The sequence below is a fragment of the Buteo buteo genome, chromosome 16, assembly GCF_964188355.1.
Source record: "Buteo buteo chromosome 16, bButBut1.hap1.1, whole genome shotgun sequence".
Taxonomy (NCBI): Eukaryota; Metazoa; Chordata; class Aves; order Accipitriformes; family Accipitridae; genus Buteo; species Buteo buteo.
This window is the reverse complement of record NC_134186.1, coordinates 3,159,995-3,179,233: the sequence shown is the minus strand read 5'-3', so window position 1 is coordinate 3,179,233 and position 19,239 is coordinate 3,159,995. Positions and strand designations below refer to the sequence as shown.

The 19,239-nt window shown below is 56.0% G+C and overlaps 3 protein-coding genes across 6 annotated transcripts; 1 reads left to right on the top strand and 2 right to left on the bottom strand.

Moving 5' to 3' along the window:
- Positions 1–861: 861 nt before the first annotated feature.
- Positions 862–2,254, bottom strand: NDUFS5 (NADH:ubiquinone oxidoreductase subunit S5). Its single transcript, XM_075047358.1, has 2 exons — positions 1,905–2,254; positions 862–1,157 (listed from the first exon to the last, which is right to left on the bottom strand). The coding sequence occupies exons 1-2, from the start codon at positions 2,118–2,120 to the stop codon at positions 1,053–1,055; spliced, it is 321 nt and encodes a 106-aa protein (XP_074903459.1). The 5' UTR covers positions 2,121–2,254; the 3' UTR covers positions 862–1,052.
- A 328-nt stretch (positions 2,255–2,582) lies between these two features.
- AZIN2 (antizyme inhibitor 2) lies at positions 2,583–10,839 on the bottom strand. Of its 3 annotated transcripts, none has more exons than XM_075047353.1 (12): positions 10,652–10,839; positions 8,763–9,260; positions 8,138–8,252; positions 6,788–6,954; positions 6,516–6,689; positions 5,563–5,735; positions 5,317–5,448; positions 4,798–4,963; positions 4,515–4,677; positions 4,328–4,440; positions 3,833–4,047; positions 2,583–3,495 (listed from the first exon to the last, which is right to left on the bottom strand). In XM_075047353.1, exons 4-12 carry the CDS (start codon positions 6,884–6,886, stop codon positions 3,354–3,356), a joined length of 1,377 nt encoding a protein of 458 aa, XP_074903454.1. In that variant the 5' UTR covers positions 6,887–6,954; positions 8,138–8,252; positions 8,763–9,260; positions 10,652–10,839; the 3' UTR covers positions 2,583–3,353. The 3 variants fall into 3 exon arrangements, with proteins under 3 accessions (XP_074903454.1, XP_074903455.1, XP_074903456.1); XM_075047354.1 differs by having other exon boundaries at positions 6,791–6,954; XM_075047355.1 differs by lacking the exon at positions 4,798–4,963 and having other exon boundaries at positions 4,328–4,634.
- On the top strand, positions 9,957–19,027 carry AK2 (adenylate kinase 2). Of its 2 annotated transcripts, none has more exons than XM_075047356.1 (7): positions 9,957–10,114; positions 10,675–10,800; positions 12,710–12,820; positions 12,929–13,023; positions 13,732–13,804; positions 14,400–14,595; positions 17,560–19,027. In XM_075047356.1, exons 1-7 carry the CDS (start codon positions 9,998–10,000, stop codon positions 17,601–17,603), a joined length of 762 nt encoding a protein of 253 aa, XP_074903457.1. In that variant the 5' UTR covers positions 9,957–9,997; the 3' UTR covers positions 17,604–19,027. The 2 variants fall into 2 exon arrangements, with proteins under 2 accessions (XP_074903457.1, XP_074903458.1); XM_075047357.1 differs by lacking the exon at positions 17,560–19,027 and adding an exon at positions 16,706–17,528.
- Positions 19,028–19,239: the final 212 nt, after the last annotated feature.

Below are 19,239 nucleotides of genomic sequence, written 5' to 3'. Positions count from 1 at the left end.
CACCTGCATCAAAGATTAAGCATTAAACCCACAATCACCAGTATTAAAAACGTGGATTAAAGCACATATCTGTCCCCTCTCCACTTCCAGGTACTCACCTGATTTAATGCCGTTACAAAACCGTGCTGGATTTGGAGGGAACAGGGGGAAATACCCGCCTTGGGAAGGGAGGAACACCAGCTGTGCAGGCAGGTCCCACTGCCAGGACACAGCACGGAGGGACAAACTGCCCTGGCCGTGCCAGAGCTGCCCGCCAGCTGCCGTCAGCAGGGCCCAGCACCCGCCGCGGCACTCAATGGATCCCGCTGACACATGGGATTTTGAAGCAAAGCCCCCAGAGAGGAGATCTGCCTCCAACACTCTGAAAGAGCAGGAGAGAAACCGAATCCACCCACTACTGCTCTGAATCCAGGTGCAAACAAGTTGTTTTAACCAGGTTTTCACCTCATACACTGCTACCACCAGCTGGAGAGCGACTGGGAACAGCCCAGCACACACCAGTCCCATATGCTGGCTGTAAGTTAAGATGAAATTTTGCAGGATAAGCTTGGACAGGTTTGGGTTTGGGTTTTTTGAACTCTTTCAGGTTATTCCTCTCGTTTCCAGTAGCAATTGCTGCCTGGGAGGCCTGCCCACAGGCCAGCAGGAGGGATGGGCTGCGAGCACAAAGGAAGAACTCACGACAGCCCATGGCACCAGCTCCCTCTGGCTCCAGGAGCATTTGACCTCCTCAGAGGCACGTCCCCAGCACCACTGAGATGCTTTAGGATGTCTCAAAAGCTCCCCTGGCAGCACTGCTACAGAGAGAGACCCTCAAGCTGTGCTTTACTCAGGAAAAAAAGACAAGACAGAGCCAAACGCTGTTCCGAAGGAGACATTTACTAGTCCAAGCGATGTCCAATGTGGTGTCATTCCCCTTCAGCAGGGGCAGGGCCCCCACGCAGACCCCACCCCACCACTACAGCGTGACCCGGTTGTGCCACAGGTTTTCTTCCCAGAGGAGTTCCACGTCAACGGCTCTACAGGTGACCGACGGCCCCATCCCCCGCGAATCAAGGCCGCGGCTCCTCTTTGCCCTTGTGGTAGTCGGGCATCGTGTACTTCCCTTCCTTGATCATCTTGTCCCTCTGCTCGAGGATGGTTCTCAGACGCATAGCCTGGCAAAGCGCACACGAGAGGGTCGGGGCAGACACGCAACAGGGTCGCAGCAGTCAGGGAAGCACTTGCGCGGTCCCTAGCACAGGTCCCAGCAGCCTCCCAGAAGCCGCGTGCACGTGGAACCCACACTAACCCTGCCCTTGGGGCTCCTCTCATGGGTTTGAGCCTCCTGCCAAAGATTTTTGGGCTTTCAGGCTGTTGCAACACATTTTACTACTAATGATAATGGGGTTTTCAACCCACAGCTGACCCAGCAGTATCTTCTCCCATCGCTACTGCAGCTGAGGATTGATTGTAACTGCTGCTGGAGAAGAGGAGAGCCACGCAGGCAGGGAGGAAGGGACTGCAGACGACAGAGCCCTGCTGCTACCACAGCCCACACCACCCCTTGGGAAAGGGGCTGCTGCAGGGCCAGACCCCCCGCTCACGCTGTCTAAGGCACGCTGCCTACCCGCTGCCAGCCGGGAGGTAGTGCCCGATGGCTCCAGGCACCACCAAGGCAGGGTGCCCGGTGAGCAGGAACACCCCTGGGCAGCGCTCCCCACCCCGATCCCCCTCCCCAGCCTGCGCCAGAGCCCCCAAACCTCCTCAAGAGCTTGGCGTGCACCCTCACCACCCTCTCCCCAGCCTGACCCAGCACCTCAAGCGTTCCCAGCCCGGCCCTGGTGCCCCAGTGCTCCCCCCCACAGCTTGGCCTGGACCCTCCAGAGCCCCCTGCTCCCCAACCCCGGCCCGGCGACGCTCACCAGCTTGGTGCGGTGCATGCACTCCATAAAGTCCTCGTACTCGAGCTGACACTCGCGGCGGGCGCGGGTCTGGCCCAGGCCGTGTCCGCATTCCACCCACTCCCGCTCGAAGGCGTGACAGGCCCCGGCCTTGCCGTAGGGCTGCGGCATGCTCTGCCGCAACAGCCACTGGTCTACATCGATACCCAGCTGCCGCTGCAGGTCCCAGAACGGCATGGCTCCGCCCTTATCGCGACAAAGGACGCTGTCGCGATACGAACACCAGCCGACCGGCCGCGCCTCACGGACCCGCAACCGCCGCCGCCGTCGTCCTTCACGGGCCTTTCACGACGCTGCCCGCCGTCAAGCGTAAGCGCAGCCGCGACAATCACGTCGCGCTTTACGGCTTGGCGGCTTCGGCGGAGCCAGCGAGACGAGCGGCACGAGCGGCCTTCCCCCCCCCTGCAGCGCCCCCTGGCGGACCGGAAGAGGAGGCCGCCCGCCGCGCCCCAGCGCCCCCTGCCGGCCGCTGCGGCAGCCGCCGAGGCTCCCCCAGGACTCCCAGTGTCCTCCCAGTGTCCTCCCAGTGTCCTCCCAGTGCTCCCCCGACCAACCCCTCCCAGTGCTCCCCCGACCAACCCCCCCCCGTGCTCCCACCGCCTCCCACCCCAGTGCCCCGCTGTCCCCCAGTTTCCCCCCGGTGGCCCATTGCTCCCAGCGCACCCCACCCCCATGCTTCAGGGTCCTCCCAGTACCCCCCAGTTCCCCCAGTTTCCCCAGTCCCTGGCTTTCAGGGTCTTGCAGTGTCCCCGTTCTTTGGCTTTTATGGGCTCCCAGTTCCCATCTCCCTCCGCCGCAGTACTGTACCTGTGCGGGACCCCCGCACATACATCCCAGGGGCAGGGGGCTTCGTTAGGGTTAACGAGAGCTCGGGGACTGGGGAGATGCCACCAGGTCTGGGTCTTCCCCCCAGTAACACCCACATCCTGGAACCCACCCCCCTATTTTCATACCTCCCCCCACCCTCAAAAATCCAGGGGTCCCTCCCAGATGCCTGGACAGTGTCCAAGGTTTGGAGGAACGGCCCTACCTTCCCTAACGAGCAAAGCCTCGTTACACAGCTAACTGCTTATTGCAGACTGTTTCTCCGCTGCCTCCGGTGCAGGGTGGGGAGGAAGAGCCGTGGGCTTCCTCACATGAAACCCCGAGCCGCACCGGATAACCGTTTTATTACCATAACTCTTAAAAAACGAACCCAAACCTGCTCAGCGCCATCCACCCACCCCTTTAGCAGGCACACAACACCGCACGAGCGGGAGGAACGGGATTTATGGTGTATACTTCAAAGTCCTCACCGCGGATACCCCGTGAGAGCCGAGCGGGGTGATGCCAGCGGCAGGCAGGGCGGGAGGTGCCGCCGCAACCCAGCTGCCATGAGACCTTCATCCCCTTCCCCGGTACCGGTGCTGCTCAGATGATGCTGGCTGGAGTGAAAACCGGGGTGACGCAGAGCGTCTCCGCCATCTCCCAGCCGCAGGACAGCGGGGCGCAGACGCTTTCGCGGTCGTCTTCTGTTTGCGGTGGCTTTCCCTGGAAGAACTGGACGGCTTTCCTGCAAGGGAGAGACACCCGAGGGGGAGCAAGGGGGAGCATCCCCTCGTGAAATGCTGTAGGAAGAGGGAGCTTAGGGGGTCTCACATCCCCCAGAGCAACGGCCCCATCTGCACAGAGAGAAATGAGCTGCCTGTGGCTTCCCCAGTGAAAAACTGGCTCGAGTCTGTCAATGTTTAAAAAAATACGAGTTTTGCCTCTGAGACCAGGTTTTTACCCTAAATCTTCAGGTTCTGGGACTCAGATTTGATTGTCTCCCTTGGGCAAAGAGCCCAGGTGGAGGGAAAGACAGCATCTCCCAGAGGATTCAGCCCTGCTCACACAGGACCGTCTCTTACCAGGCCACGCGGGACATGGCATAGGTGATCTGTGGCTGGGGACACTCCCCAAGCAGCGATGAGGTTGCGATGGTGTAGGCACCCATGTCCTCAAAAATCAGCCAGTCCCCGACCTGCAGCTCGGGCAGTTCCAGGCCGTCGGCAATGTGGTCCTCTGCGTCTTCTGGGGGACCCCGGAGGCTGCTGCTGTGTGAGGGGTGGTCTGGGCAGGGTCTCTGCGAGGGAGAGATGGAGCAGCCGCAGGGGATGAGGATGCCCCAGTGTCACAGAGATCTGTCTCATCTCCACCTGCCCTGAAGATCCGACCCTGGGAGCTCAGGGACTGTCTAAAGGTCTCCTGGTACATCACCACAACCTCTTCCCCATGGCCTCTGCTCTCCTCTGGCATGGAGCCTGGGGCCAGCCACGACGCAAGGAAGAGCGGGGTCGGCTGAGGCAATGCGACACAGCATGAAGGACCCGCCGGGCTCTCCTCAAGCTGGGCCAGACCCTCACCTTGTGCAGCTCAGGTCTTGGGCAGGGGGTGTCAAACAGGAGGCAGCTGAAGGCGCTGTAGATGCCATCGCTGAGGTGATACACGAGGCTCTTCTTGCTGCCAGACTCTTCCTCTGGAGGGGAGCAAGGAGAGGGCTGAAGGTGGGGCTCGGGCACACAGGCGGCCCCATTCCACCATCCCACATACCATCGGAGCCAGGCTGTTCCACAGGAACCTCTTCCCTGGCAGTGATGCTGGCAGCGAAGGTGAAGGCAGAGGTGATGTAGTATCGGCCGGGTGTCGCAATGATCTCCACCCCGCAGCCGTCTGGGAAATACAAGTCCAAGGCAGAGTTTATCACGGCAGCGATCTGGATGGGAAGAAGATGTTCCCCCTCAGTTAGCTCAGCCCCTCTGCAGGGAGCCAGACCCGGGGAGACCCTCCAGCCTCGCTCTCTGCCTGCTGAGTGCAGGCATCGGGAGCTGCGTACCTCTTCGAACCGGGTTCTGGTGTCCTCGGTGCCAGGGAATCCTCCTCCGATGTCCAGGAGGTGCATCTGGTAGCCCAGCTCTGTGCCAATCTCAAAGGCCAGCTGTGCCGCAGCCACAGACTGAGCGAAGGCCTGGGGCTCCAGACCGTGGCTCCCAAGGTGAAAGCTGAGGGCACAGTCCCTGTTTCAGCAGGGCTCGCCCGTCCCCAGAGAGCAGCGAGGGGACATGGCACTGGGATTATCATTCACTGGGGGCAGCTCTGTGTTTCCCACACACCATCCCAAGCCAGACTGCCTGGCCAGTCCCGCAGAGGCCCCCAGATCCTCTCTAAGGTCCAAATCTGCCCCAAATTAGTCCCAACAAGGGTCAACCTCCCCAGGTCCAGCCTCCACCTCACTCCCAACCAGAGCAGCCGGCGACTCTGTGGACCCCCGTGTTGTTCTGGCAAGGCAGAGCTTCCCACAGTCCCCTCCAACATGGGCTGAGCACCCCTATGAAAGAAGGACCATGTGCTGTACCTGATGCCAACAACCTCCACAGCCTGCTCCTTCGCTGTCTCTAGCAGGTGCCGGCAGGACTCGAGCGTGGTCCCGAACATCATGTTCGAATGGGTAGAGGGGCTGGAGTCAGCAGTAATACCCAACAACAACCTGCAGAGCAAAGCCACACTGTGTTGAGGAGTCTTCAGGCCCTCTGTCACCTCACAGCCATCTCCCCAGCTCCTACTCCAGCCCCCCACTCCAACGATGCTGCCAGACACCTACCTGGCATGAGGGTGGCTCCTGGCCACCTTGCTCAGCTCCACCTCGTTGTCGAAGGTCATCAGCTGCACACCATGGCTGGCTGCATATTTGATATGGGCAACCTGCTTGCAGGGGCTGCTGTAGAAGATCTTGTCAGCCGGGACCCCGATGCTTTGCACACATGCAATCTCTGCCTGCAGGGACACAGCATGCATGTAGGCAGGTCCTCGGGACCAGCGCTGCCCATGCCTGGCCACGATCAGCCCTGGGGCTCGGCCAGCTTGCAGCATTGCGGAGGGCAAACCGCCAGCATTGCAGCCTGGGCTTTTCCACGGAAAATCCGCAAGAGCTCAAAGGAATGACAGTGGACTTTGTCCTGGCAGGGGCAGTTTGCGGCAAGATGTTTACAAGCGGCATGAGACCAGGAGGAGAGAAAACAAGTGGGTTTAGCAGGCATGGGTTTGGTGCATGTGTCCCCGGTGAGCTGCAATGAGGGTGACAGCTGCAGTGCTGGTCTGAGCTGTCATGACTCTTTGCACTTTCTCCTCCCGGTAACGCGTCCTATTTAATTACGTACAAGTAAGTGGCTTAACTTCGGTTCCTCCCTAGAAATCTGGCTATTGCAAATGACAAGCAGGAGGGAGCGGGAGCTTTAGGCTCAGCTTTAAAGCCACCAAGAATTGGACGGCTGTGTCAGTGGCACCCCAGGAATGTGCCTTGCCACCAGCCAAGCCTGCCAGCCAGGACACCAGTTCCAGAGACAGGAATGTCGGTCAAGGGGAACAAGCCTGAGTCACCAGACAGAGGACAGGGATTTCTGGGCTGTGTCAGGAGGGTTTTGACAGCAGGGGGAGACTCCTGCCCCTCTAAATGCCATCTAATGAGTGGAAACTTAGGAAAGGTGGGTGAGTTCTGCCACTCTCCCACAAATACCCAAAGGATGCTTACCCCGAGCTGTCCTTCCACGACCCTACCTTGTTGGTACAGGCAAAGCCTGCCCCCAGCTCAGCCAGCAGCCGAATCACTCCTTCACTGCCATTGCACTTAACCGGGAAGTAGGGTTTCACACGGGGCAAAGCCTTCAGGAAACGCAGGTGTTTCTTCACAATGTCCCCAAGGTCTGCCACGAAGAAGGCTTGCTGGTCGGTCTAGGAGAAAGTCGGAGTGAGCAGTAGTTGCCTCCCCACGACCGCCTCTGCCAAGGGGGTGCTGGCTGCCGGGGAGCAGCAGAGCTGCCAGCCCTTACCACCTGGCCCAGCTCCACGAGGAGGTTCTCCAGGAGGTCTCTGGTGGTGAAGCCCTCCTCCACCATCATGAAATTGGATTCCTTCAAGTACCCATTCATGGTCAAGGTGTGATAATGCTAGTTTAAAGCCTCCTCGAGTAGGCTGTAGCTTCTAAGTACGCAACAGACTGGAAAAAGAAAGGGAATATTAGAAGCAGGGCTCCAGAAGCTCCGCCAGCATGCATCACCCAGCCTGCACCCCATCCCTCCCATGGGCCGTACATGGCAGCGCTGCCCTGGGTAGAGCTCCCTGCTGCTCTCCAAACCAGCGCCTCTGCTGAGACCCCTACTGTGGGTTAAAGCATCTTCTCCAAGGGGAGGAGACACATTTCTCTGCAGCTCAGAGCTTTCCTTTGGCACACAGCAGCCCTGTCTTCTTCAGCAGCAGTTCAGGCACCAACACAGTTAACAATAAAGCCAACTTCACTGCAAAGAAGGTGGCCTATATATGCCAGAATGCGTCCCTTCACGCTCCGGCATGTAGCTAGATCTGCTGCACATTGCATGGGGTGAAGTTCTCTTGTGGTTTTCAAATAGCTGAAGTCTCATGGACCTGCCTTCGCAGGTACACAAGCCCCATGAAAAGGGAAGCATCTTTAAAGAGCACAGCACAGGCCACTCACTGACACCGGCCGACCTGAGGATGGTCTGGATCCGTGCTGTCGTTCCAGTTTCACCTCTCTCCCATGACACAGTGTGTGGAACAAGGGGACAAGTTAAGCTGCATGGTGTTTCCTGGCTCACACACTTGGCGGAGCTTTAGCTTTAAGCTCGCACACTTAGCTTTAACAATCTCCTCCCCTGGACCCAGTCCATCCCATAACCCAGGGAGCTGATGACCTAGCGCAAGCTTGCAGGAAACATTTCCACTCCAATAATCCAGGTCTAGCTCCAGGGCTTTTACAGGAACATGGTCTCTCTGATTTGAAGTGAGTGGGAGACAGAGGTTTCATTTCCCAGAACTGCACTCCACCTCCTCCTCTGCAGAGATCTACTTATGACATTTTGGATGGGCACTAGGAGAAAGACCACGCTGGCCCCGGAGCAGCAGGGTGTTGTAATGCATTGAGCAAGCACCACCAGCGAACTCCAGAGATGGGGAATGGGGAGAAAAAACGGGGTTTGGAGCTCTTAGAGCTTCATACTTGGGAAAGGAAAGCAACTCCTCCAGCCTTACCCTTCACTCCCCAAAGACATCACTAACCAGCACCCAGCCCACGCTGGTTGGGCACAGAAACGATGAGCAATTAAGTGGGTCATTCCCGTCAGCCCTGGGCAAACATGCCCCCGCCTTGGACATCCCCTCCTTACCAAGGTCCAACGCCTTCCTCCCGGGTGACTAGGAGTGCTGCCAGGGGGGCCCCCCGAGGAACACCGAGCTCTCGCAGCACCCCGAGGCGTAGCTGGTTTTGGGGGTCTGAGGTCTCTGGGGAGAAGCAGTGCAAGGGGTTAGCGAGGGAGAGAGGCACCGATGGCAGGATGCCCTCCACCCACCATTTCCAAAACTCAGCATCCGCAGGCATCCCTCACCAGCCCCCTCCTCACTGTGCCAGGCAAACCAGCTTCCCCAGCAGCCCCACACCATCCCCCCCCCCCCATTACCTTAGAAAGCATTTAAACAGATTATGCCCATGGGTCTCCCAAGAGAATGAACTGGCCCCAGCAGCGGCTGTTCGTCCTGCCCCGGTTCCCTGCCTGCCCCGAGCCCCTGGACCAGGTAACCCTGCAGAGGGGGGGGGAGGCTCTGCACCCCTTGTATCCCAGCACCCCCCCTCCCTGCTTTGCCTCACAACCGTAGCCATGGCAACCAAACCCAGCCACCCCATTGGCTGAGCTGCCTCCGAGCATCCTTCATCCCTTTCGAAGAAGGCACCCCCTCCTCGCCCACCCTGTCCCAGGACTGGGGCTGCTCCCAGCAGACACCCTGGGTTCTCACCGAGTCCCTGCCGTGCCGGCAGCTCATTCCCAGCTTGATGGTGCAGAGCACTGCGAGCCTGCCTGCAGCCCGGCCCTGGTGCAAGGGCGCTCGTGGCTGCGCGTGCATCGTGTGCGCAGGGACCCTTGGGGAGAAGAGTGCCAAAAATACCTCTGAAATACTGCTGCCAGGGAAACGAGGTTTCCTGCAGATTAAAGGCTGAGCGGTGCCTGTTTGGCTGGGACGTTGGCTGGAGGAGGTAGCTGGGAAGACGTCAGGGACTGATTCTGCCCTTGTTGTGCTGCTGCCAGTTTTGGTGGGTTCCCTGGCAGCAGATCCAGCTCTGCCGTACGTGCAGATGCCCTGTCTGGTCGATCGGTCCTGTCTTTGCCTGCGTTTGTGCACTTGGAAATGGTTCCACTGCTCCATCCCACAAACACCACAGGCTGAGCAGGGGATTTTTTTCTTCATCTTGTTAATTTGCAATTCCCTCTCTGTTGTTGCTGAGGAGACAACGTTCTGTGCATGGAGGGGAGAGGAAGAGAGAGGGACCGACTTATCCTGGGTTCTTGTATTCAACACTGTGGTCTTGGCTTTGCCGTGGATACTCCTGGCAACCAGGGCGAAGGGAGCTCCTGTCTCCTGTGAGATCCTGGCCTGTTTTCCCGGTGCTCTGGCCCAGGACCCAGCCCTGGACTGTGCCGTGCAGGATGGGGGGAGCCACGCAGAGAGCACCACGGCAGCAGGAGGGCAGAGACATGCCAGACCTCGGCAGCGTGGTGCAGAGCACCACAGTGCCACTCGCTTCTGGGTGTGCCGAGCAGTGCCGTGATGCACAGCCCACGCAGTGCAGCCTGGTGAACCCATCCCGCGCAGAGGCCGGCGGCCCACGCAGGGCGCGCTTCAACCCACGCAGTGCCGCCTAACCCCGCCCACCACCTGCGAAACCCCGCCCGCTCCCCGCGAAACCCCGCCCACCACCTGCGAAACCCCGCCCGCTCCCCGCGAAACCCCGCCCACCACCGGAATAACCCCGCCCACCACCGGAGTAACCCCGCCCGCCCCGGTGAAACCCCACCCACTCCCTGAGAACCCCCGCCCTCTACCTGGGTTACCCCGCCCGCTCCCCGCGAAACCCCGCCTTCTCCCCGCGAAACCCCGCCCCCCAGCAGCGCGGCCCCGCCCACGAGGCACGCGGCCCCGGCGTCACCGCCCATTGGCCGCCGGGCGGGGCGGGCGCGCAGTCGGCGGCGGCCATGGCTCCGAGCGCGCAGGCGGGGGGCGGCGGCGGCGGGCAGGCCCCGGGCCCGGGGGTCCGGCAGGGCATCCGCGCCGTCCTGCTGGGGCCGCCCGGTGCCGGCAAGGGCACGCAGGTGAGGGGACACCGGGGGTGCAACGTGGGTGTCTTCCCAGAAGGGGCGCAGGCGTTCCCGGGTCGTCTCCCGGTTGAGCGGCCGGTGGGACCGGGCCGTCCGGCTTTCCTCACCCTCCCCCCCGGGCCTGGCGTCTGAGCCCCAGCCTGGAGGGACGCGGGTGTCCGGGCCTCCCTTCCCCCGGCCAGGGACTGGGGCGTGCGGCCTGCCCCCGTTCCGGAGGGGGCCCGGGCCTCCTCTTCCCCGGGGGCTCCGGCATACGGACCCACCGCCCGTAGGGACCCGGGTGCCGGGGCACTTTGTCCCGGTTCTCCTCCCTAGAGTCGGCCGCGGGGATTCCGGTGCCCTGGCCCCGTTCCCGGAGCACCCGGCCTTCAGGGCTGCGTGCCGGGCCCTGCCACGTGCTGGCCGGTCGCAGACCCGTCCCGTTGTTGCGAGTGGGGACAAGGCCCCACGGGGGTGGGGGGGGGCTGTCCACACCCCGGTTGGGCCTCAGCCCCCGAGGTCCTGGCTCCGAAACCCTCACGGTAAACTCACCTCACGTCTGTCCTCTCCCGCAGGCTCCAAAGTTGGCCGAGACCTACTGCGTCTGCCACCTGGCAACCGGGGACATGCTGCGGGCCATGGTGGCCTCAGGGTCCGAGCTGGGCAAGCGGCTCAAAGAGACGATGGATTCGGGGAAGCTGGTGGGTAGTGGGGAGACGTGCTTAGAGGGGAGATGGTCTGGCAGCACCTGGAATGAGAGCAGTCAAAATCCACCTTGTAATTAGAAGCCTTAGTGACAAAACCCAATTAGTGGAGGAAGGTAGATTGCAGGGTGAAGGCAGGGGTGGGGTGGGGGTTTTCTTTCTCATTATCCTGCAGGAAAAACATCCTGTAAAACCATCCTTTCTCTTCTAAATTGTTTCTTGCTTACCAGCAGCCTGCGTCCCTGCATTGGTTCTTTCTGCCACAGTGCTTTTATGTTCAGGGGGTACAGTCTGGATGTTTTGTGGCTCCTGAACGGTTTGAGGTGAACGTTTATCCTTGGAGCTGCAGGATGTTACAGCCATGCTTTGCGGCTCATGTCTCTCTTCACATGATGCCTGGACTCCTGTGGGGTGGAAGACTTTGTTCGGAGGGTTCATCTGTATCCCAGCTCTTGCATAAATGCCATTTGCCTGTAACTGTAAGGTGAAAATAGACTTAGGGGTGTTGCTGTGGTAGTTACAGTGAGTGCTGCGTAATGCTGTGTGAGAGACGCTTTGGATCCCCAAGAGGCAAGAGTTACGATCTCTGACACATTTATTTTCTGAGGGTCTAATTATCTTGCCAAAATGACTGAAATATCTGGGGGAAACTTGAGGAACAGCAAATGGCAGCAACTCGCCCCAAAGGTAAACGGTGTGGGGCAGATCTTGGGTATTGCCGCTGGCTGTTGTGGGCTCCTAACACCCCACAGAGAATCTGCAGGCCCCAGGTGGGAAGAGCGATGTGGCTTATCTCCAGCTCTCGCTCAAAGCTTGCATTGCAACACCAAGCCTGCAATATCCCAGCTGGTTATGAAAGATAGGGACGTTATCTCGCAAGGCTGGTGGTATCTGCCACGTGTGTGTGTGGCAGGCAGCACCCAGCTGCTCTGCAGGTATATCCTAGCAGCGTACTCTGGCTCTGCGATAACTCAGCTGGGAGCACAGCAGCGTTCAGGAGGGGGTTTTATGCTCAATGACGAAGCAGGACCTCTTTCTCTGAAAGGGGTAATCAGGCAAGCACAGAAGTGACTTGTTGCTTTGCCCAAACTGCCCCCTGCCTGTATGCTTCCCGCTCCAGGGATCTTGTTTGTGTGCTGTCACAGTCAGGTCCCCAGTCCTGCTGGGTCCCAGCTGTGTGCACTGGAGAAAACTGCGCTGCTGAGGAGAGCTACTGTTGAATAAACAGCCATTGTTGGGGCTGCAGCATCTGTTAGTACTTTGCAAATGCTGCAGTGTAGAAAAGGCACTAATCCCAGCAGTATGCTGAGATCATGATATGAGAAAAACTATCCAGCAAGGTCAGAGCCTGTCAGCAACTACTGGGCATTTACCTTCCCACAAGGTTTATGAGAGTCAATGAGCAACTCACCTGCTTTGCCCTTCCTGGCCAGGCCTGCCTACTAAGGGGGGACGTGTGGCTGAAGGTACAAAGTAACAGGAAATAAAGGTTACGTTGATATTCCGTATTGTGAATTGGTTTAAAAAAAATAATCTAGGGAGTTTGTCTTCAAGCTGATGGTCTCCCTTGAAATACAGCAACCTTTGTAACAGTGAGGTTACAGCGCTGGCCCAAGTCCCTGCACGGGCTGGAGTGTCCCTGGCATGAAATGTCTCGTTAGCCACGTCTTAGTGTTGACACCCATGGCAGGGAGTGCTTCCCTGATGTGGGCAGGTCTGAACATGCAGCTTTCACCCTGTTAAGAGCAGTGCCCTGTGCTGTGGCTGCTGCCTGTGGGACCAGGAACGGCTGTAAAAAGGGTCTGATGCAGCCTGGGCACTGGCATGAGTTCAGCAGCTCTGCAGGCAGCTGTGTAAAAATCAGGGTGTCCCCTCCTGACCATGCACCCATCTCTCCTCTCTGCAGGTGAGCGATGAAATGGTGGTGGAGCTGATTGAGAACAACCTTGACTCCCCTCCCTGCAAGAATGGCTTCCTCTTGGACGGCTTCCCGCGCACGGTGAAGCAGGCCGAAATGGTACGTGAGCTCCTGTTTGGGGTCTGCTCTGGCATCTCCTCCTTCCATGGAGACAGGGGTCCCTTGGCTGTACCTCTGCCCCTCTGAGCTGGGTGTTTTCTGTTGCAGCTGGATGAGCTCCTGGAGAAGAGGAGAGAGAAGCTAGACTCTGTCATTGAGTTCAGCATCCCCGACTCCTTGCTCATCCGGAGAATCACTGGACGGTAATCCTTTTCTCCCAAATGCTCGGCGCATGGGATGGGGTTTCCTAGATTAGGGGAGAGCATCCTAATTTTGGATCCTTGTGTCATTCTTGCAGTGTTTAGGGCTAGCTGCGGTGCTGGTCTGTATTAGATTTCTGCTCTGTTTGAGCTTTCCTGCCCTGATCCCTCGCCCGCTCTCCTGTGCCTGGGCCAGCCTTGAACAGAGCCCCTTCATTGCCCTATAAATAGGGGTTGCTGATATGAATCAGTGTCCTTGGTGACCCAGCTCAGCCTTTAAGCCCAGTGTCCGACAACTAATGTCTTTGTGCTCTTGCTTCTCTGGAGCTATTACTGCTCCTTAACACAAGATGTTGCGTACATGTTTGGGCATTGCTGAACGTCCTGTCCAGGGTCAGTTGTGGCCGTGCAGGCACGCAGATGTCTCCCACTGTTTGCTCTTGGATTGTATCACCCTCACACCTCCAGGAGCTAGCCCCCTTCCCCAGTAAAGCATAAAGTAAAAATCCCTTCTCCATCTCCTAGCGCAGCTGCTATTTTTTCAAGTGCCTAAAGAGGCCCTTGGTACAGAAATAGCTAGAAGAGATTTTTCTTAATAGAGAGAGGCTAATCGGGTTGCTATTGCGGATGTTTCTGTGCTGATGAGTGACAAGTTTAGGAGACCTTGTCCTGGCACCTGGCTACTTTGCTGACACTTGCTTTCTGTCTTAGGCTGATTCACCCAGCGAGCGGCCGCTCTTATCACGAGGAGTTCAGACCCCCAAAAGAGCACATGAAGGATGATGTATGTGAGCTCCCAAGGCTGCAGCTTACGTTGCTTTGGGTTTAGCTGATGCTTTGCAGCATCCCTGGAAAAACTCATTTCTTTCTTTCTCTCATACCTTCTCTCCTGGCTTTCTGGGGAGTGTGGGGAACTGCCTGGGCAGCCTGAGCCAACGGCACTGCGGGGAGCGAGGCCTGGAGGGCTAAGTGAAGGGCACGGCCATTCTGTAGAGCCGGCTCGGGCTCTGCCAGCCTCAGAACTTGTTGGACTCTGTCCATAGCTGAAGTTGCAGTGGGTTGTGACTGTTTTCCCTCCTGGGAAGCAACTGTAGCTGGTGTCTGCTCGTGAGACTCCTTGGGCTCCTTTTAGCAAGCAGAGTGGTGTGTGGGGGAAAGACTACGATGCTGAATCCTTCTCTCTTCAGTGACTGCTCTGGGACTTGTTTCGGCTGCCCTGGGTTCGCCGCGCTCTCCCCTGCGGACCTGGGGATCGCCTCTGCAGCTCTGCATCGTAGCTTGTCTTAGAGGAGGGGAGCAGGGGTTGTCATAACTGTGGAGAGAAGGGGGGAGCGTGCCAGGCTGCAGCTAGCTGGAGACTGTCCCCTTGCTTCTCCCAGGTCACTGGAGAGCCCCTGATCCGCCGTTCGGATGATAATGAAACAGCCTTGAAAACCCGCCTGAAGGCCTATCACACGCAGACCTCTCCCCTGGTCTCCTACTACAGCAAGCGAGGGATCCATACGGCGGTGGATGCCTCCCAGTCTCCCGATGTGGTGTTTGCTAGCATCCTGGCAGCATTCTCAAGAGCAACATGTAAAGACCTGGTTATGTTCATTTAGAGTTCTGTCCCAGGACGGAGCTCTCCCTTTTCTCTCTCTCTGTCTCTCCACCTCTGTCTCTGTCTCTCTGGGGCGAGGGAGGGTGAAGAGCTAAGCAGAGTAGAAGAGGAGGGGACAAGGCGGTTCAGCCCAAGGCAGGGCTGTGCTAATTCTTTATTAAACAAGCTGTTAACGGTCTGTATCTCAGTATATGTGAACGTCAGTCTGTTTGCGGATGCTGGAGATTTGGTCCCTAGAGGTCGCAGCGAGCCCAAGCACCAGCTGCCTGCTGCCAGAGATGGGGTTTGCATCCCTTTGAGTTAAAAGGCTTTTGTTTCATTCTAGAGCTGTAGCTCTTTGGAAGGAGCTGTACTTTCAGCTCCTCCTGGCTGCTCCACAGGGGACTAGCAGAAGGTTAGAGATCAGGGGGGAAGGACCTTCACAGGGTGCCAGATAGGTGATGCTGCCTGTCGGCTGCAGGAAATGAAATGCGGGGTTTCTTGTGGGAAGCATGTGAAGGGCTGTGTGTCAGCTGGGGGAGCAGCCATGGGAGGGACAGCTTGGCTGTGCGCATGAGTGCAGCCTGCTGCTGCTCGGGGCTGAGTGAGAACTTGTTCTCATTGTATGTGTTTTATTCTCTGTGGGATGGCAGGTTACCTGAGAGCATGGCCTGTCTTCCTCCCATTCTGATGATGCTTGTGGGGCAGAAAGAGGATGGGTGAGAGCTGGGGGTTTTCAGCCTCTCCTCATTTGTGGGCCCCAATATAGCAAATATATTAGTGAGATACTTTTTGTGGGTTTGTTGGTTTTTTTAACAACATGAAGTCTCTGGTCAGAGTCTGACAGGCGCTGTGCATAGCAAGTTGGGATCTCCTGAGGACAAGAAAAGGACTTATGTTTCATCTCTTCACTCTTGCCTTTGCTTTGGCCAAGGAGTTGAGCTCCTCATCCCAAAGTCTAAATAAAGCCTTACTGCAAAACAAGTGATTTTTCAAGGCCTGAGAGACAGCGTTATTAAACACTGGCTTCATGTGCCCTTGAGCCAATGACCTTCATTATGAGATCATGGAAATGTACTTGTTTCTTGAGCAAATCAAACAGCTCCATCAGGCCGTCCATTTGAGAACACCATGTGTGGTGTGGTTAGTGACCCAGCTTCTTGGGGCCATTACGCTGCTATATGGTGACCCTGCAAGGCTGGTAATGACCTTTGCCCATGCGGGATTTTAGCCCTTCCTAGAGGACCCCGCTGTAAATGCAGATTGGCCCAGATTAAACTTTGGCCTTCCATGTATGTTTACTGATTCAGTGTTACTGAATACCCTCCTCTTTCAAGGAGATGGCCCCTCTCTCCTGTGCACTGAGCTGCTGTGGGCTGTGTGTCCAGAGCGGATGCCTAATCCTTAGGAATCCCTTGGTCTTTTTCTTAATAATTTTTCTTTTGTTGGAAAATTGCTCTCTGTCCTCATACATCCTTTCCAGGGAAACAACCTCTTCCCTTCCAGCAAACTGGAAACAACACCAGGAACTGAAAGCAGTTGACTTGTTGCTCTTGAAAGCATGTGACTGCAGGGACAGAGGTTTTGAAAGTAAACGGTGCTGGTTTCGTCAGCAGCCTACAGTCCCCTGAGATCCCCCAGATGGCTGTTGCCTTGTCAATCGTTTCTGGCTTTCCTGTGAAAGGGCAGCCCTGGCGCGTGGCATCAGCATGCTGGGAAGTCAGGATAGCATTTAGCGTAGGAATGCTGTGCTCCAGGGTAGTGGAGAGGAAAGTGTGTGTTAGAGCTGCCCCGGCGTCTCAGTGACTGTAAAGAAATTCTGAGTGGAAGCAGCTTTTATCTTGGCATCTTGAGAGAGTTAGAGAGAGAGCTCTAGCCCCCTACACACTGTCATAATGGCAGGAAGGGTTCCCGGCCAGCTGGTGCTCCTGGATTTGGTCAAGAGTTTACTCCACAGAAAGAACAATGTGTTCTTCCACTCTCCGTTCCTTTTCCCCTTTGTGCTCACTTTGCATCCAGCTTGCCAGCCTTTTTCTGCCATAAACCATGATTAATTCTGGGTTTTTTTCCCTAAACCTATTTTTTTTTTGTTCCCATTTATTCCAGCTGAGTGACTCCGTGAACCAGATGAGACACCACCAAATGCTGCACACTCTGCTACATCACCCATTACAGCCCTCCCCTGGGTGCAGGGGAGGCAGGGAGGGCAGCTGGGAGGGGGTTATGACTGATGGGAGGGGGAAAAAGGAGGTGGTAGACAAGGGGCTTGGGGGCTGATTTGGTTGGGTTTTGTTTGGATTTCTTATTCAGCAGAATCATTGTGAAGAGGAGATGGCCTTCTCCTTAGAAATCACTGTTTGGGGAGGCAAAACAATTGTACAGAGTGAAACATCTCTGCCAGTGATCAGATGCAGGTCCTTGACCTGTTAGGAGGGTAGGGCTAGATGCCATTGCAGGCTTCTCCAGGACTTTCAGGGCTTGTCTCATGGGCTGTTAGTGCTCTGAGGCCACTGCAAGGTTTGCTGTGATTTTTCTAAAGTTGCTTCCTGTCAGCAAGGACCAAAATGAACAAATGACTCATCATTTCTGAAATGGAAAGGAAAAAAAGATACCATGGTCTTTTCCTGGAAGCTTTGTTTTTCTTGTTCTGCTGCATTCCTAAACCCCGGCATAGAGACTTCTCAAGGTTTCTCTGCTGCTGAACAAAGGGGCTGCGGCTCTAGTCCAAGCCTGCCTTACTTGGCAATGGGGTGGCTTTTCTGTGATCTTGACCAAGCTGGAATTCACACAATGCTGAAGAAATGCAAAAAAGACTTTCTTAATTGACTGCAAAAATAACACTTAATTTTTTTTTTTGCATTTCTTTTTAGACCAAATGGTGCCTTGTCTAACCTCTAAATCAATAATAAAATAACCCCTTTACATTTTATATCTGTTGCTGTGTCCTCTTTGACCTGCAGACAGCGTGGAAGACGAGGAGGCAGATGACAGCATAGCCGACTAACAATTGAGCTGGGTGGATCCTCGGGCCTGATCCTATCTCAAGGATGATGTTCTGTGCAGTTGAAAATGTGGCTTGTAATTCTTTTTATCTCTTCCTTACTGAGTGTGTTCCAATGCTTTATATCACCATAGCAATGGTGTCTTTTGCTGGTTTTCTCCTGTTTCTTCATGCGTGACGCTGAAAGCACTGAGCCCTTGTGTATCCTGACCCTTTCTGGCCAGAGTTCCTTTCAGGTATTCTTAACTGATGTAATTCCTAGCCTTTTTCCTCCCTTTGCATCACCAGTGTGTGGAGGAGATGATGTTATTTCCTTTTTTCCTCCTGCAGCAACTGGAAGCCACACACTGTGTCTTCTGTTTCTGCTCATTTGCTTTTTGCCTTTCATACCTTGTTGCATCCCTCCCTCCCCCTCTGCCAGTGCCTCTCCCTAAATACAGAGGGCAAAATCTGTTCTAACACAGGGAATGAGAGCATTTCCTGGCCTCCCTTTATCCTGCCTCCACAGGGACCCTGACTCTGGTGCTCTGAGGTGTCTCAGAGGAAGGTTGTTCTAGGTGTGCTGATGGAGGGTCATTATTTTTCCGCAGTGCCTTTGGTACCACCCTTGCAGCCCTGCTTGTGGTCAGGGCTTTGGTTTAGGCACTTTGGACCAGCATCAGAAAGGGTCAGGCTGCATACGCCCATTTCCTCCAGAAATGATTGGTTTCTTCAGCATAATTGGGCTTTCTTGCTCCTCTGCTATTCAGTCTCTCTGTGCTCTGGTGTTTTTATTACCTCTCTGTACCTCCGATGAGCATTCTCGCTCTTTTGAAGGCTAGCTTGTGCCGCTCCGGCATTTGCGGTGTTCTTCCCTTCTTTCTTTTGATGATGGATGTTAAACTATGCTCTTCCTCGTTGTTTAGGATTGTGTCCTGTACTACTTGCCTGCTGTTGTTTTAAAAACTTGTTCTGCTTGCTCCTCCTGGCTTTCTAGTACGTGGGATGGAGAAGCCTTGGCTCCTCTGAGCTGGGCTTCTTCCGTTTGATCCTTACTTAAGTGTGGAGCGTGAAATGAATTGTTGGGGTGCTGTGGGAAAGGCTGCTGTGGGGAGGCTGTTTAGCTCAAGCCTGCATCCTCAGTAGTTGGATCTGTTCTGTGACCTGTCTCCGTCACATTGACCTTGAATGTTTTCCACAGCATGCGATGCTCTGCAGGTGCTGTAAATTCCTTCTGTTCAACGATTTCACTCCAGCAAGCTGCTTATCAGGCACTCTTCTGAAAACTGTGTTCATATTTCATACACACAATTATTCAGCAACTATAAAAGGGGAAAATTCCTATTTATAGCACAAGGACCAGCATCAAATAGGACACTGAATTCTCACTGATAGAGGAAGTGACCTGTTCTCTAATGCAGCAGTATTTCTGCTGAAAAGAAATAGCATCTTGGATGCAGGGGGAGGGCTGAAAAGCCCTGGGCCATCTCTTTCCATTAAAAATGTGCTGCAGTCCTAAAAATACAGGATCTGCCCTTCTCCCTTCCTGATGAAACCATCTGCAAAAGAGATTGCAGAGAAACCTTTCACTGTGGATTTGCGGTTAGTAATAATGAGTCCACTGACTCCTGATGGTCTGGTTTGGAGCTGGTCTTAAGTT